The sequence below is a fragment of the Balaenoptera borealis genome (genome assembly GCF_965194805.1).
Source record: "Balaenoptera borealis genome assembly, chromosome: 8".
NCBI classification, from domain to species: Eukaryota; Metazoa; Chordata; class Mammalia; order Artiodactyla; family Balaenopteridae; genus Balaenoptera; species Balaenoptera borealis.
In genome coordinates this window covers 12,053,737-12,071,320 of record NC_138865.1, presented here as the reverse complement: position 1 = coordinate 12,071,320, position 17,584 = coordinate 12,053,737, and the positions used below count along the sequence as shown (strand labels likewise).

Genomic DNA, 17,584 nt, shown 5'->3' with positions numbered 1-17,584 from the left:
GATGGCAGGAGGATGCCGGCATGGGGTCGTTAGGAAGGCCGCGCCATCGGTTTGCTCATTCACCTTGTGCTTATTTAGTGTTGTGAGGTCTGTCCTGGGTGGGGTGGAGGGCAAGGTCACTTAGGGAGTTTGCAGTTGAGAGGGAGAAGCGAAATTCCCCAAGTAAACGAATACACAAAAATAGTTCCAACTTGTGATCATTGCTGCTGAGGTGCTGCTGAGACAGGGAAGAGTGGCGACCATGTGGGCTGACTTCAGACAGGCTGGGTGGGGAGGAGCACGCTGAAGAGGGTATTGAAGGGTGAGGAGGAGCCGGCCCTGCCATGAATAGGAGAAGAGGAAACAGAAGGAAACCAGGGGGCTGCAGAGTGGGGGAGGATAGGGAGCCCAGGAAGAGTCTGGGGAGGAGAAGGTGGAAGTGAGAGTTTGCATTTTATTTATGGAAGCAGCCAATCAAGCTCTTCCCCTGTCAGTCACATGTTAATCTATCATGTTTCCAATGAGAGGAAAGTTGGGCCACTGAGAGAAACTGAATCCCGTTGAATGATGAGGAAAGAAAGAGATGGAGAATTAATTTGGGGACCGGGGAAGTGTCTAAGTAATGCACACGGGTCCTGATTGACTGATGGAAGTTCTCGGCGCCTCGAGTGGCAGCAAACGGGGTGAAGAAAGAGACCACAGGGACTTCCCTGGTGGTCCAGTGGTAAAGAATCTGCCTTCCAATGCAGGGGATGCGAGTTCAAGCCCTGGTCGGGGAACTAGGACCCCATGTGCCACAGGGCAACTAAGCCCACGCGCCACAATTACTGAGCCTGCGTCCCTCAACTAGAGAGCCCGCGTGCCGCAAACTACAGAGCCCACACGCCCTGGAGCCTGTGCACCACTGGAGAGAGAAAACCCGCACACCACAACTAGAGAGAAGCCCTGGCGCCACAACTAGAGAGAAGCCCGTGTGCCACAACGAAGCGCCTGTGCCTCAAAGGAAGATCCCGCATGCCTCAACGAAGATCCTGTAACTAAGACCTGATGCATCCAAAAACAAAAAGAAAGAAAATAAATACATAAAATTAATTAATAATAATTAAAAAAAGAATGATACTGCAGACCACCTACACCCACCTCTTTCATGGCAGGTCCTGGTTTCTGCTAAACAAGTATTTTAATCATTCAAAGAACTAGCCCCTTGGGCTTGGGGTCACCACACAGACCTGGATTAGAATCCCGCTCTTGCACTTGAAAGAGAGGTTTCTTTGAGCTTTACTCTCCTGCCTAGAAAATAAGGATATGGAGACTTACCTAGTAAGATTTTGGGGAGGATTGAATAAGATGTATTTAAAGCACCCAGTGCTGTACCTAGACTATGGTAGGTGCTCAATGAATGTCAATTCCCTCCTTGCTGACTACATAACAGTGAGGACAGAAAAGTAGAAAGATAGCGATGATGATATTAATCACTCTTTCATAAGATGCTCGCACTGAGGAAAGAGCAGGACCGTCGATGTACTTTGAGGAGGGGGAAGTCCCGGGTAGGGAGTGAGACCTGCATTTTAGTTCATATTCTCCCAGCTTCTTCTTCTGTAAAAGGAGGGTAGGGGTGGTCTACAGGCCAGAGTTAGACTAGTTTAAAAACATTTTTGGGCCTTATCTCTGGAGATTCTAACCAGCAGGTCTGAGCTGGGGTCCTGGATGATTCTGACACAGGGGCAAAATCACTCCAGGTGATTAAGACCCAGGAACACTGGAATAAGTGTCTCCAAGACCCTTTCCTAGTCCTGAGTCATCATCCATCACACCAGACAAGGACCAAGGGGACCAGAACCACTCTCCTCATTTGCCACCAGAGGGCAAGCTTGAGGCACGATGGCCAGAGCGAGATGCTATCTGTCTCGGCTCTGACTGAAAGAGCCCAGGGAAAATCTGTAGTCCCACAGAGGGTGCTGTGCGAGACAGATAAGGCAGGGGTCATTTGGGAGGATTGTGTGCCAACTGGAGATAAGAGGAGAAAGCCAACGTCTACTAGATTCTGTGAAGTGTACGCTTTCTTCTGTGCCCTGATGTCGGACAAGATTTGGACGATGAAACTTGCTTCTTCGTGCAGTAAGGACTTCGTCAGGATGCTTCAGAGCCCCAACTTCCAGTTCCAGCAAAATCAGCATCTGGCTCAGAGGGCCAGTCACTCCCGACCCTCATCTGCCCCCACTCTGTCCCCCCCGGTAAAGGATGCACCCACTGGAAAAGGCAGTGGGCAGGCTTGAATCTGTTGGTCCTTGGCTGTCCTTCTGCACACTCTGCCCCTTCAGAGTTACATGCACAAAACAAAGGACCGTCATGGCCTGATTCCAGCTGCAGAGAAGCAGGCATCACTTCCCGTTCGGTGTCCTAATCGATGCCCTTAGTTTTTGGCAAGGCAGAATTCCAGTCCTTTCTCTTTACCACCTCATTAATTTTGCCTTCTGCAGCAGGCTGCATTTGAGGCCACAGCCCTTGGCGTCTGTACTGCAGCAAAGTGGGGACTTGAAATCTTCTCTTCTTTGCCAGCAATTTATATTTGGACTTTCCCTGCTCGGTGACATCCTCTAGGTTCCACTTCCACAGAGACCCAGGGGGCCACAGAAGCAGAAATGGTTACCCCCGCTCCCCAAAGGGGGAAGAAGAAACCGAGGGCAGTGGCAGGGCTGGTCAGGGACTGCTGCTGAGGTTGCCGAGGAACCGAAAGCAGCCCAGCCACCCCGGAGTGCCTGAGTGACAGTACCTCACCTCCCGCCCGCAGTTCCTGGCAGGTTGTAGCACAGGAACACCTCAAAAATCCTGATTGGACGTCATCGCCCCATGCACCCCGTCCTTCTTGAGCCCCTACGCTGTCGGGCCCCATCTTAGCGTAAGAGATGAGTAAGACTTCTGAGAGTTCCTGGACTCCATGAACTCAAACTTTACATGGAAGGAAAACCGTGCTCACCTGGTTATAGGTGAGGGTAGTAGTGTGTTGATGGAGTAATACGATAAATGGCATAATATGGGCACATGCAAGGAATAATGGGAGGGTGGAGAAAAGAACGACTGAAGAAATTGATGCTGAGAAAAAAATGACTAGAGACGCCTCGTCTGATGCTGGAGTTGTTTTAGGATTCGATGCTCTCTCCCCGTGTTTTCTCGGTCTTGGTGGTATGTGGCAGTTTTTTTTAGGGGAGGCGTAGCTTAAGATTCAGGCAGCTACACCTGTGCGAGGAATAATAAGCTGCGTTCTAACAAGGTCCTCATGCAGTTTCAGAGGACAGGAGTGGGCTGGCCAGGAAAGGAAGCCCCAGCAAGGTGGCAGGGCTAAAAGAAAGGCCTGAGCTGGGGATGTTGCTGACAACCAAACTCACCTCCGTAGGGATGTGAGTCTTTTTTCTTGTAATAGCAATGACAGCATTTGTTTATGTACCAAACGTTGAGGGTCCCGCCACGGATCAGGCAGTGTGCCGGTCACTGGAAAAAGAGGAATACAAGGCTCTTAGCTTCTGGGAGCCATGCTCTGATAGAAGAAATGGACAGGTAATTACGATGCAACAGGATGTGTGTTACAGCAGAGGTGAATAGAGGAGGCTGTGCTCAATGCTTTGGGGGGTGGATGGGTGCAGATGCACCCGGTGAGGAGGTGACATTTAAGCTCACTCTTTTTTTTTTTTGTTTCTTTTTAAATTTATTTATTTATTTATTTATTTTTGGCTGTGTTGGGTCTTCGTTTCTGTGCAAGGGCTTTGTCCAGTTGTGGCAAGCGGGCGCCACTCTTCATCATGGTGCGTGGGCCTCTCACTATCGCGGCCTCTCTTGTTGCGGAGCACAGGCTCCAGACGCGCAGGCTCAGTAGTTGTGGCTCACGGGCCCAGTTGCTCCGCGGCATGTGGGATCTTCCCAGACCAGGGCTCGAACCCGTGTCCCCTGCATTAACAGGCAGATTCTCAACCACTGCGCCACCAGGGAAGCCTAAGCTCAGTCTTATCTATTTATTTATTGTTTTGGCGGCGCCGTGCAGCCTGTGGGATCTTAGTTCCCCGACCAGGAATTGAACCCGTGCCTCCTGCAACGGAAGCACAGAGTCTTAACCACCGGACCAACAGGGAAGTCCCTCAGCTCGCGCTTAGAGGAAGTGTTGAGGGAGCAGGAAAAGGGACCAGCATCCGCGGGCCTGGATTTGAGAAAGCACGTGGCCCGGAGGGCAGTGCGTGTGTTGGTGTGTGTCTGCATGCGCCCCCCCACCCCGAGCCTGGGTGTGGGGTCGTGGGTGCTGAGAGATGGGAGATGAGGCTCCAGAGAGACTGTGGTCGGTCTGGTACAGCACCGGAGTAGAACTCACTCCTGCCGCTCATGGATCACGAGGCAAGTTCTCCCTTCCTCCAGATCACCGGGATGCCCGGGATAGAACCATCTCATTAACCCACTGTTCATCACTTCTTGCTCTTTCTGGATGCTGGGGGAGGAGTATGGGAAGTGGGGAGGCAGGGGCTCTGGGAAGGGGTCATGAATGTGGACTAGGCCAGCTTATAATGCTTTAATGTTTTAAAAATTCAGAAAAATCAATGCCTGAGAATCGGTTCATATATATGGTTCAGGGACAATGATTTTTAACTTTACAGGCAATTGTCATTGAGTGTTTGTCTAAAGACAGTGTAAAAATACTGTATATTAACAAGTCAGTCAATGCAGAGTGGGTGGAAAAGTCTCCCCCACGTCCTTTACTTTTCTGCATTGCATTGAGTGGTAAGTATGCTAAAAAATTCAGATTACTGACAGTTCTTTTCCTTGGTCAGCTAAAACTATTTGGAATCTTCTATGTGCCAAATACTCTTAGGCTCTACTCAGAACAGACAAATCAACTTACACCTTACATATTTAGATATTTATGAGTGGTAATATCAGTTATGACGGACTAGGAACCTCATATGAATGGGTATAGAAATAAGACTGATACAAATAAGACGGACATAAAAGCTCCTGGGAGTAAAATATTCAAGGGCAAACTGATCAATAACAAGGTACAGTTAAAGCTGTTATGATCAAGCAATTCAGGAGCAGGAAGATAGAACAAGAATATAAACAAATAATGTAATTAGAGGTTATTTTGTTTTAAATTAATTTGACTCATTATTTGTTTGCCAAGTAGTATTTTCCTTATGATTTAATAGGACACTCGTCCCCCTGCTGCCCTCTCCCCCCCCTCCCCCCACTGCTAGTTGGAGCCTACAGTGGGTTTTCTCGGGTAGGAGGGTACATTCTATGCTTTCTCAGACTTGTGACTTTGACCCTTTTAGGGTGACACCAATACTTGCTGACTTCAACTCACTTGGCTCTTAGCACATCACGTAGTTGGAGGGGGAAATGCTCCCTTTTAATTTTTAAGATGCACAGCTAATTGGAACTGGAATGAAATAACAAGCCGGGAAGCTTGCTGCATGCCTCACAGCCCCTTTCTGGGACTTCAGAATTTACAGGAATAGGAATGAAAGGGTGCATTTTACACCTTCTGGACAGACAAATAACCATCCAAAGTGGCCAGATGCAGAAAGACTTTGAAACATGGGCCCATAGTAGCCTCAGGATTATTTTGCATTTATCTGGCTAATCTTTGCTGATCAGGTGTGAGCCAATTAGATTCTTTTTTTTTTTTTTTTCATGGTTGCCTGAAGGCCTGATTATGTAGGGATTCTATCTATTGTTTGATCTCAAGCACAGAAGCCCAAAGCTGTGGGCCAGCCCAGATGTTTTAGTCATTGTACCTGGCTGGGCAGCTTTCCAAAGAGATGACCTTTGGTAGATTGCTCGGGATCAACTGGTCCAGCTTTTTCCTTCTACAGGGATTCTGAAGTAAGAGCATCAGAGCAGGACTTGGACAGAGCCAAGGGGTCCCAGCCTGCTCAGTTGCTAGCCCAAGAAGAGAGGCCTTAAAAGCTGCTGTAAGTGTGATAGGCTCTCTGGCTGGGGAGTCAAGTCTCCTCCCGTGTTTTAAACTCAGATTCTGGGAGGTTCTCTCCATGACTCAGGATCCCTTGCTTTTTAGGATATAAGCTCGCCTTTTTTTCATTCCTCCTGCTTCTCCAGTTCATCTCCCGGCTTCTGGCCTCATTATGTTAAGTAGGGGCCCGCCTACAGCAATGCAAATCCTTTGGGCTCCTAGGGCGCTGCAATCCCAACAGTTTCTCCTCAACAAAACTGCAGGCAGCAGCGAAATGCACTCTCTCCACCATACCCCCAAATGGGTGCAGGTGAGCGTGACTGTTAAAGAGGAGACCCGGGCCCTAGATTGGGCCTTTTTTGGCCTCAACAGGCGGCTGCTGCTTCCCCCCCTGCCCCCAAGTTCCCTGCGACCCCAAGGCACAAAAGGACGTTTCAGGGCGGGGTTTCCATCCCCAGCAGCGGGCTACAGTCTTCCCCGGCTGCCTTCCTTCCCTACTCAGAGCAGTGAGGGCTTCGGACTTTCCTTTCCAGCTAGCTGCCAGGCCACTGATGCCCGAAGCCCGGCCTCCGGCTCCACTTCCTGTTTGCTGCCTCACCTCGGGCCCGCGCTCCTCCACCCCGGGGGAGCCCAGCCCGGCGCCGGCCGCCCGCAGGCCCGCGGCCAGCTGCCCTTCTCCGGGGTTGGGCGTGGCCGGCGCGGCGCCGCGCGGAGACTTCCCGCCCCGCTCCCCTTCCCTCCGCTCGCGGCCATCTGAATTCCCCCTTCGACTCCTGGGCGGAGGCCGAGCGAGCCTTCGCGAAAGGCGACGGCGGCAAGAGGAGTACTTGGGCGCCCCTCCCGGGCGGCGCGGCGCCGGCCGGCCGTGCAGTCGCGCGCTCGCCGCCAGCAAAGCTATTGGCTCGGCGCAGTCACCCCACGCGGGCTGCAGCGGCGGCCTCCGCGGATTGGCGCGCGGGCGAGCATCCACCGGGGCGCGCGCGAGCGGGTGCGTGCCGCCTGGGCCGCACCGAGGCCCGCCGCCCGGGCCGCACCGAAGCCCACCGTCGCGGGGCGCGGTTCTCCCTGCTCGTAATGACCACCCCTCCGCTGTCCCTGCGTTGCTGATGCTGCATTTGGGGCCGCTGCCAGCCCGGGTGGCCGATGCACCAATGCAAAGAAAGGGCGCGAAAGGCGCGCTCCCCGCTCGGGCGCATGCACCGACCGCCGCCCTCGGCCGCACACTGCAGCAATTCGCGCTCTCGCGCCGCACCCCTCCCCGCCTGCACTCATTTGCATATCCCACGACTGTGGCCAATCAGGACTCGTCTATCTCGAAGCGGACGGCTTTGGCCTGAGAGGAAAGGGAGTGGCTGGCGGCGCATGCGCCGCGGTGGCCGACTTGAACCGAGGCTTTTATTCCTGTAGTTTATTTCCACCCCCTTCCCTACTGCTCTGTCTCTCTCTCTCTTTCTGTCTCTCTGTCTCTCTCTCTCTCTCTCTCTCTTTCTTTTTTTCCACCCTAGCTGAGGCAGTGTTGGAGGAGAGGAAGAAAGGGAGACAGAGGATTGCATATATCTCTTAACATTCCTGAAAATTTCTATCAGCAAGACCAGCTAAGCGGCTGCACATTTTTCAATCCTGCAAAAAATACCAAGTCTCTTTCCGGGCAATTTTTGTTTTAAAGCTGCGCTCTTGAAATTAATTTTTTCCCAGGAGAGAGATGTCTTATCAGGGGAAGAAAAATATTCCACGCATCACGGTGAGTTTGGTACTTGTGAAATCTGCGATCGGCCAGCAACCTTTTGTGGCACAGAACATATAAGGATTTTTTTTAAAGGAGGGGGAGGAAGAGAGACCCAACTTTTTTTTTTTTCCCTTGTTGCTAAAGAAGGCGATCGTGATGGGAGACGCAATCCTATAGAATTGTAAGCCATATAGTTTCTAAGGCATTAAAATAGGAGCGTGAGTGCATTAAGGTCGTTTTACGTAGCGCGCCAGATCCGCTGTATCCTTTTATTGTCAGAGCGAGATGCTGTAGTGCTGGCCTGCGGGGTGTAAGCAAATGGATGCCAGATTGAATATGCATGGTTGAAGCTCGGATATTGTTCTCCCGGCTGCGTGCTGCGATGCTGGACTCCAGGAGCTGGACTCCAGGAGCTGGATGGGGAGATGGGGAAATGGATTCTCCCTGTATCTCCCGCCCCCCACCATAAAGGGCTTTCTGGAGGCTTCCTCCGGTTCCTCAGAAAAAGGAGCGGGTTTTAGCCCGGAGGCGTAATGACAGCAGAGGGATGCTGAAAAGGGCTGGGTGTACCGGGATCCTGTGGAAACGGGAAGGAAAAATAGGGACGCGGTGATGAGCAGAGGAGGGGGAGAGGTAGGCTTGGGCTTTTTGTTGACCGGGACCGGTTTTTGGTGGCCCTCTCGGCTTCCTCGCCCAGTGGTTTGGGGCTGGGACCCTGGCGGCTCTGGGCTCGCTTTCTTGTGTCTTTCTGCCCCTTCTGCAGCCGGGGGGGCGTCCGTGTTGGCGCATACAAAGCGGGCTGGGAGGGTGGGCGTTGGGGACAGCGCCGAGCCGGGCTCCGGGAGGTAATGGCGCTGCGCGACGCGCGGAGCAGATGGCCCGGCCTCGGCCAGACAATGATCGCAGAGGCCGGAGATGCCGGCGCAGCTCTGGGGCCTGGGGTTGTTAGTTTGTAAATCGCGAGAAGCTCCAAGCGATGACTTTGCGATGCTTCGGCGATGAACACAGGTTCTTGTTCCCGCTGCTCCCCCGCCCCCATCTTCTCCCCATCTTTTCCCGGAAAAGTCTCGCCAGTCCTATTTCTCTACATCCCCGAATGAAATCCCGGGGAGGGAGGAACGCGAGGGAAATTCATTGTTATGTAATGATGTGCAATTGCAATGGGCCGGCTGATTGCTGGGTAGAACCCAGGGCTGAGGCGGTGACCGAAAGAATCTTTGAAAAGTCCAGATGTGTTTAGGGCTGGGTTTGAGGGCGTGCTTTCGCTCTGGTTTCCTCCTTAGCCACGGGTACCCCGACTTCCACTGGATGTACAAGGGCACACCCATCCGCAGGAGAGAGATGTGGGAGCACATGCACAGGGGAAGGGGCGTGTGCTCGGGAGGATTTACAGGATGAGGGGTTCTACAGCGGGGGGTGGGTACTAGCTTTTTCTTGAGGGCCAAGGACCCAAGATCCCAAAGGGCAGAGGGCCGGGGGACCCAGCGTTATGTGTTCCTTGCACTGCAGGAAGGAATCTGGGGAGTGGGGTGGAGAGCAGATTTGCTGCAAGCCTCAAGTACTCTGCTGTCTTCGTGAATGAAAAAGGCAGTTTCGTTTTGACAGTGTGGGGAGAAAAAAATTTAAAAAGCAAACAATCAACAAGACTGATTTTTAGAAGAGCGCCCCCTCTGCCCTTTAACAAAATCTGGTGGCATTATCATAGGACCTATAGCATGGTTTCCCTTCCTCCGTCAGCACGGCCAGCCTGTTATGTAAGATGCCACTCGAGTGAGCGGGGCTGTGATGTTTCATTTTTTTTCTCAACATGATGTTGGCTCAGGGATTCGCATGATGGCTGGAACAGGTACTGCAGTGACTAAGGGGAACAGGTGGTGAAGGGCAGGGCTTCTCTTTGCCTCCCAGGCGATGTTTATCCCATCAGAGCTGGATTCTGGGGAAGAGGGGGAGATCACTGTAGACAGATAAGTGCACTGGATCAGGTGACCTTGGGCCAGTGGCTTAACCTCTCTGAGCCTCAGTTTCTTTATGTGTCCTTGGGACAAGAATCTAGCTCCCATCACCTCACAGATTTGATTTGAGGCTTGGGTGACGTGGTTTACAGGACAGGATTTTGTAAAGGTCTTAACCTTTACCTTATATAAATGCAGGAATCGTTTCTGACTATTTATTCCCATTTGACTTTCCAAAGTCTACAGCAGGATGAAGGCCCCTACAGTGTAACAATTAAAATAATCTTAGTGTTTCTCATGATGTTAGAAAAACAATAAATACTTTCTAAACCCAGGTGTGTGTGCATTTCTGTGTAAAAGTATCTTTTTTCCTAGGTCTCTAGTAGCTTATATATATTTTTAAAAAGTTGCTGTAATTTCTTCTTGGTAGGTGCTAAATATAAAGCACTTGCTGAGAATATTATTCTTAACTGAATTTTGAGTTAACCGTTGTCAAAATGAACGCCGTTCTTTGAAGTGCTCTGTATATTAAAAAAGCAGTCATTTAAACCCAGCAGGGACTAATACAGGTGCGTGTCCATTGAACACAGAATTTTAGCATAACATTCCATCAACAGCATTTGGGATAGAGATGAATCATAAGGTAACATTTCTGTTACATTCTTGGCCCTTATATGCTGCTTGTCATATATTTTTTGTACCAATTAAAGTATCAGTATGTTTACAGTCAATAATGGTGTTAGATTTTAGAACTTGCCATCTCACCTACTTTATTCTAAAACTACCTTTTTCTTAACAGCTTCATAGTTAAAATGGTGCATGTTTGAAGTGTTTTTTCCCCCTCTTTGCTACAATTGCTGTGATTTACCTCGAAGATAAATGCAAATATAAAGAACATACTGAATTGAAACCTTGCTATGGATGAACCAAGTGTGTTTGTGTATAGTATCCCATGACAACAGACTTTTGGTTAAATTTTCCCGGCACAAATCTCACCAAGAATCTACTTCCGCTACATGTGGGTGTATTTTTTTTTTTTTTTTTAAATGAAGTTTAGCCTAAAGCCATTTAAAGCGATTGCCTTCTTTATCTGAAATCTTTTTACTGATCTTTAAAGGAAGATTGTTAGGCTTTTTTTTTCATTCTTTCTCTTTTGTGCTTGTAGGTCTAATGGAAATAGATAGTTGTTGTCTCTGTTGTGTTTTTTTTCTTTTTCTTTTTTTTCTCTAGGATAAGCTTTGAGCTTTGCCAGTATGTTCTGACTCATCAAGTGATGAGTAGATTGCCAAATACAGATTCACCTTTGTCACTGAGTCTTTCCAAAATTGGCTCATTTTGAGCAGTGAAAATGTGGTCTTAGCTCATTTATCTTACTACCGACTGCTTCTCATGGATCAGTTACGAAGTGTGACCTTCCTACTTCTCTGTTTCAGAGTGATCGGCTTCTGATCAAAGGAGGTAAAATCGTTAATGATGACCAGTCATTCTATGCAGACATATACATGGAAGATGGGTTGATCAAGTAAGTGTAACTCATTACTGCCACAAATTTGGGTACCTTGCAGTGTTCCTAAGCATTAGCTACAATTCATACCCGTAGTATCAAGCTGTAGTGATTTAGAGACTAACTCAGTATCTGTTTAAGCCTAGTTTGATTGGTGGTAATGAGTGAGTTTGAAAACTCAGATTTAGGGAATTCAAAGCCACAATTAAAATGCACACCCATTTCCTTACGTGTTATGTCATTGACTATTTTTACCCGAGGTGACACAACATCTTCTTGTTGCCACATACTCAGGTTATGATCCATTGACTATATTAAAGGTTTTACTAGAATGTACTTGTGTGGGGTGGATAGGACAATCAAAGGACACAAACGTGAAGTACAGCCTTTTCTATCATGATAGCACATCTGCCTTCTTAATCAAGAATCTAAGTTGTTGGGGGCAATGGACACCAAATTAATTACTTAAGTCACAGAGACAAATTACTGCCTCATTCCGAGGGAATTTTAGGTTTCATTTTTTAAGTGGCAACTAACACAAATAGGACTGCCCTTTTGTTTATTGTGTATTGTGTTTCAAAGGAGAAAACAACAAAGCAGTTACTGAATTAGGGTATTTTTGGGTCCTAGAGGGTTAAGTGAGCTGAGAACATCTCAATATCCTTGTGCCCTTCCGACTGGGACAGCTCAGAGGGCTCTGAAGAAATAGCACATCTGTTTAAAGACAAACACTGCCGCAAATGACATCTTTTAAATAAGCAGCATTTATCAAGGGCTAGCAGCAAACCAGTCCAGAGGAGTGGAAAATTGTAGTGGACGTGTCTGTTGCCTGGAAACTCACACCCTGATTTATGATCCTAAAAGAGGTTTTAACATTTCCACATTTAATGTTTTCTCCATGTGTGTTTGCTTGTGACAGTCTCAGCTCCAGGCTCTAAAATACCACGACTTTCATGTTCCATTTTCCCCCAAGTGGAAAGCAGCATGATCTGGTCTGTAACACTCTGGCCTAGAAGTGAACAAGCCTGTGTGCTATTTTTAGTCATCACTAATTTGTTTTAGAACTTTACCAACTCCCCCTTGATTACTTTTTCCTTTTCAAAAAACTGGCATAAAGATGTAGCAGAGATATTTTTTAAAAATTGGAGATGAATCCTTGTTACCCAACTTAATGAGTATTAATTTTGCCGCCTTTGTTATCTGAGTTGCTGATCACATGCTTCCATATTTTTAAATAGTTGCAATCATAGTGTTTACTTATTATTATTATCTTTGCTTTGTTTTGTTCTGTTCCCTTCCCTTCTACTCCTCATTTCTCTTAGCTGGAAAGGATATGGTGAAAATAAATGTTTGTAAAGTGCAACCAGGTCTGGAGAAAATTGTTATAGGATAATTAACTGAGTGTGTTGTAAGGAAAGTATAGTGATATTTTATGTAAATATCTCAGGGCTTTGTTATCATTTGATCCTATGGGTTTTCTGGTAACTAAGCCTCTTTGATTGGCCTCTGATGCCTTATTTAGATTTTGTTTTCTAGTATGCTCTGCATTGCCTCTTGAGGGTAGGGAGTGAGGGGTGCACAGATTATGAATGATAACAATAATCTGAAGAGTCTTTAGAACATAGGGAGGGGTTGTTTATGGCTTGGTGAAAATGTCTGTCAGATCCCATTTGATTTAGGACATTTCTTTACAATCATTATCACCCACCCCGTTTATTTAGGCAAATAGGAGAAAACCTGATTGTGCCAGGAGGGGTGAAGACCATTGAAGCCCATTCCAGAATGGTGATCCCTGGAGGAATCGATGTCCATACCCGCTTCCAGATGCCCGATCAGGGGATGACCTCTGCTGATGACTTCTTTCAAGGCACCAAGGCGGCCCTGGCTGGGGGAACCACCATGATCAGTAAGACAGCTTACAAAGAATAATCTTAGGGCTTGGGAACCATTATCGTTTGAAAATGAGTCTGTGTTGTTTGAGTCTTTCCTTTTAAAGGTTGCGGAGCTAAGCAGTGGACGGATCTACCACGTAAGGGGGTGAGGGTGGGCCAGCCTTAGTCTCATTTTCTGTCCAGCTCTGAGGTTCTCCAGTTGAACTTGAGAATACGCTTCTAGAGAATTTTGGTAGGATAAAAGAGTGGCTTCTTGCTTTCTCTGCTTGAGAACTTTTGTCTTCCTTAACCTGAAAATGTGATTTGATTGTGGTCACTTTGAAAACACAGCATTTGGAGTAATCTTCAAAGCTATTAGTTTTGAGCCTTTGCTCCTAACTATTTGATTTTGACTTTTAAAGAATTCCTGAGTGTGTATCTTCTTGGAATGAGGCTGGGGTACAGCAAATGAACTGTTGAACCAGGAACGTCAATTCCACTGATAGGAAAATCAAATGGAGGGTTTTACTTCCTGGCCTGGGTTTGACATAAATGGAATTGGGCAGTCCTGCTTGGAGAAGCACCCACAGATATCAGTTGTTTAGATATGAAAATTGCTGCTGTGAACAGCTGGGTGCCCTGTAAATATCGCTCAGTTGGATTTATGCTTTTCATTCAGCTAAATCTAAAGTATATTTCCTAACAAATGTGAAGAGTTTGCTTGTGAATGGTCAGTTTCCAGCATGCCTGTCGATTGTCCCTTTGGCAAATATCATTTTGAGTTTGAGGAGGTAGGCAAGTTGCACAGTGGCCCACCAGACACATTTTTTTTTTAATTTTTATTTTTTTATTGAAGTGTAGTCGATTTACAATGTTGTGTTAGTTTCAGGTGTACAGCAAAGTGATTCAGTTACATATCTATATGTATCTATTCTTTTTCATATCCTTTTCCATTATGGTTTATTACAGGATATTGAATATAGTTCCCTGTGCTATACAGTAGGACCTTGTTGTTTATCTATTTTATATATAGTAGTGCATATCTGTTAATCCCCAACTGCTAATTTATCTCTTCTCCCCTTTCCCCTTTGGTAACCATAAGTTTGTTTCTATGTCTGTGAGTCTGTTTCTGTTTTGCAAATAAGTTTATTTTTATCATTTTTTTTTTTTGGTTCCACATATAAGTGATATTATATGATATTTACCTTTCTCTGTCCGACTTACTTCACTTAGCACGATAATCTCTAGGTCCATCCATGTTGCTGCAATTGGCACTATTTCATTTTTTTTTTAAAGATTTTATCCAAGAGTGAAAGTCAATATACAGTCTGTCTTAAAAGCTTATGGTTCAGTTCAGAAGAGGGTCCAAGTGGAAAGAACTTAGCTCTTTCTGCTTTAGAAAAAACCTATCTTGCTGGTTACTTTTCAGAATGATGCTCTCTTTACGTGTAACTTCAGGGTGTGTTTCTGAGCTTCCTCTTGTCTGCCCTACCACCCAGAAGAACATTGCTATCCCATTCTAGTTCGAGCTCTTCGACTTTTTAAATCACACACTCATCTCCCTGTGTCCTTTCTGGTCTTCGGGGTGTCATCACTGATCAGAAAGGGCATCCAAGTTTAAGCCTCACTGTTGCTGCCTCTTTCTTGCCGCACGTATTACCTTCTAACCTAGAGGGCGCTGTTCTTGGTGGGGGCGGTGTTGGCATCTGCACACCCCTTGGGACTCTGGCCTAGTGTTGACGCCTGCTGTTTTGTCGGTGGCATCTGTCAGGACTCCCTGGCGCCAGTGGGCATTTCCGCCCCTCCTCCAGGGCCAGCCGTGGAGCCGCACTGGAGCTTGGAGAAGCACAGATGGCCTGTGTGTCAGCCTAGAAGACCAAGTCAAGGTTATAATCGGCCTCAGTTTGGAGTCCCTGTGGCGGCCCTGTAGGCCTGTGCCTTGGTCACAGTGTGTTAATAAGTCACAAATAATATTTCCTAAGGGAGCGATCAGTGACATCTATCATTGGGCTGAGGGGCAGCCCTCCGAGGTGGAAATACCCCCAACCAGGGCACTAACTTGCTGTGTGACCTTGGGCGAGTCACCTCGCTTTTTTGGGCTGCTCATCTACACAGTGAAGGATTTGCACTAGATGACCCTGGATGCCCTTTCCAGCGCCCACGTTTGGCGATTCACTGCGCTCAGAGACAGGGTTTGCCTCTAATCAGATGCACTTCGCGCCACAATGCATCAAAGCCCTGCTTTCTCTCCGACTTACTTGAAAGGCCCCATCCTGCATTCTCGAATGTGCGTTTTCACTCCTCAACACTTGACCGGTTCTTTGGCCCCTCTCCTGCTTCTTGTCCCTTTCTGCCTTCCCTCCCCCTCCCGCCACCACCGTCACATGTGGGCGCATCCCTTCCTGCTGACACCCTGACCTTCCCTTTGGCCTTCTTTCTCAGCGGTTGTGGGTATCTTTCCCTTCCTGCCAGGTGGGTTCCTTGTGTGCAGGGACCAGGGATGTCTCCACAAGTCCTGCACCTGTACCGAGGGCCCAGAATAGGCAACGGATGACCTTATGGCAGCTCGGAACGAAGGAGGAGGGAGAAATCAGACTGCCTGCCCCTCTCAGTTGAGCAGAACGCAAGCGTATTTTAATGCAGGGGTGGTGATGCAGTCAAAGAGGAGGACGATTTAAGGAGCAGATCTCAAAGGACGAAAGTAATCAGAGGTAGTGGCGATGTGGTCACAGTTGTCACACCCCGAACTCCACTGCTTGTGTATCCTGAGAAAAATATTTACTCCTGCAAATGCTCACTTGTGGTTACTGACCTCTATAGAATCCCCACTGCCTGCCCTTCCCTCAGGAGATAACGTGGCAATAATACAGATGAGGAAATCAGGGTTCTTTTTTCTGCTTGCCAGTCATGCGTTCTGCATTGCTTTAAGTGAGTCCGCGGCTGGAGCCTGCTTTATAGTGGGAGCCTTACAAAGAGGCATAGCTAGCTTAGTGGGTCGGGACCTGCGACCTGCTGCTTCAGTGAGATTGTAGCTTCTTTAATGAGCATTGAGGCCAGAACTAAGTATTTCGGGCACTCCGAAGGGATTCAAGTGAAAACTTACAGAAACAAAAGCCATTGAAGGAAATTGGCACCATACCCCCGGCAGCCCCTCCCTCCCAGCTTTCTGAGTTGCTCCAAGACATGTCACCTGATGTGTCTTCACCTGCCGCTTGCTGTGTGTTTCCCAGGTCACGGGACCTGGAGGCTCCATTTCGATCTGAAATGGCCCAGCCTGTGGTGGAAAATGCAGCTGAATATTCCTAGTTTGGAAACGGAGGTGACACGTCAGCAGCAGAAAATAATATTATTGCCATCACACAGAGCCTCCCATTGAGAAATGTACAATGAGATCTTTGTAAGGGGCCGTCCGTGTGGGGCAGAGGGAATGTCCTTTGCCCTTCCCATCCAGTGAGGCGTGGGCAGAGGCTCTAGACATGCTCCCTGTAGGCGGCATCCAGACCAGCTGAGGGGTCACGGAAGCGGCAGGGGTGCTGCTTGGAGAAAGCGCTGCTGGCGTCCCGGGGACTTTATGATCATCAGAGTTGTTGAGACCCCAGCGTCTCCAGGAAGCAGGCGGGAACAGTTACTTCCATTTCACAGAGGGGAAGCCAGAGGGCAGCGCACTCACCCCGCGCACCAGCGCAGGTGGCAGGTATGGAGCGCACACCTGCAACTGTGGCTCCACCACCTGCCAGCAGCGTGACCTTTGCTTTAAGCCTCGGTCGCTTCACCTGCAAAACGGGGAAAGTTGTTACAGAGATCGACAGTGGAGGCATCAGAATAGTACCTGGCCCGCAGTTATCACTCAGCCGTGGTGGTTATTATCGTTCCATCTCACATCAGGTACCAGCAACCGCCCATCTCCATAGAGGCCCCCTCTGGATCTCAACTGTCTCAACAGAGGCAGAGAAAAGAGGCTCCAGCTGTAGGGTCTGACCCAAACATTTGCTGGGAGCAGGGGTCCTCCAAGCACGGTCAGCAGACTGGGTACCCTGGTGTTACTTGGGGTAACGCCTCCTAAAACATTCAGCTTCCTGGGCCCACCCAGCCCCTTGAAGTGGAGAGTCTGCTGATGGGACCTGTGAATCTGTACTTGAATCTGGTGATTGTCAGGTGCACCTGGGGAGCTGTTGGAAAGTCTGGATCTTGGGGATCCGTGCCAGATCTACAGACTCTAGATCGCTAAGGATCGGAAGCCACTGCTCAGCGAAGAGAGCCTGAATGTTTCTGCTAACCTGGACTCAGGGCTTTCCCTAGGGGTGTGGAGCCCCCGGCACAACACACCCAAGGGGGCTTCTTCCCCGCCCTGAAGCTGCTGTAGAGCAGAGACCAGGACGGGACTTGAGCACAGACAAGGCGAGGACAGCCAGATGCCTCAGGGCTGGAAGGGGCTGTCTCTCCTGAACTCTGGACTTGTCACTTACCTGCTGGATGTGGCTCCCAGAGGTACCCCGATTCCCGCACCCAGCCATCCCCAGTCAGACTCACCCTCTTCTCTCCATCTCCTGCTACTACCCCAGCGCCCAACCCTGGAGAGGGCTGCCCTCAGGGTCCTGC

At 48.7% G+C, this 17,584-nt stretch overlaps 1 protein-coding gene and 1 long non-coding RNA gene across 3 annotated transcripts in view; one reads left to right on the top strand and one right to left on the bottom strand.

Annotated features, from left to right (window-relative positions):
- Positions 1–7,155, bottom strand: part of LOC309633707 — a 200,834-nt gene extending 193,679 nt beyond the window's left edge. Inside the window, exon 1 of the long non-coding RNA XR_014247674.1 lies at positions 7,012–7,155. This is a non-coding gene — a long non-coding RNA (uncharacterized lncRNA). The remainder of the gene's footprint in view (positions 1–7,011) is intronic.
- The window catches only part of DPYSL2 (dihydropyrimidinase like 2), a 114,152-nt gene that overhangs the window by 31,652 nt on the left and 64,916 nt on the right, over positions 1–17,584 (top strand). The window contains exons 1-3 of one of the 2 annotated variants that reach the window (XM_082402787.1): positions 7,282–7,673; positions 11,044–11,132; positions 12,836–13,020. In XM_082402787.1, the coding sequence (XP_082258913.1) occupies positions 7,635–7,673; positions 11,044–11,132; positions 12,836–13,020 (313 nt within the window). In that variant the 5' untranslated portion in view covers positions 7,282–7,634. Of the gene's footprint in view, positions 1–7,281; positions 7,674–11,043; positions 11,133–12,835; positions 13,021–17,584 lie in introns of those variants that run through there. The other variant, XM_082402786.1, reaches the window with a different exon arrangement.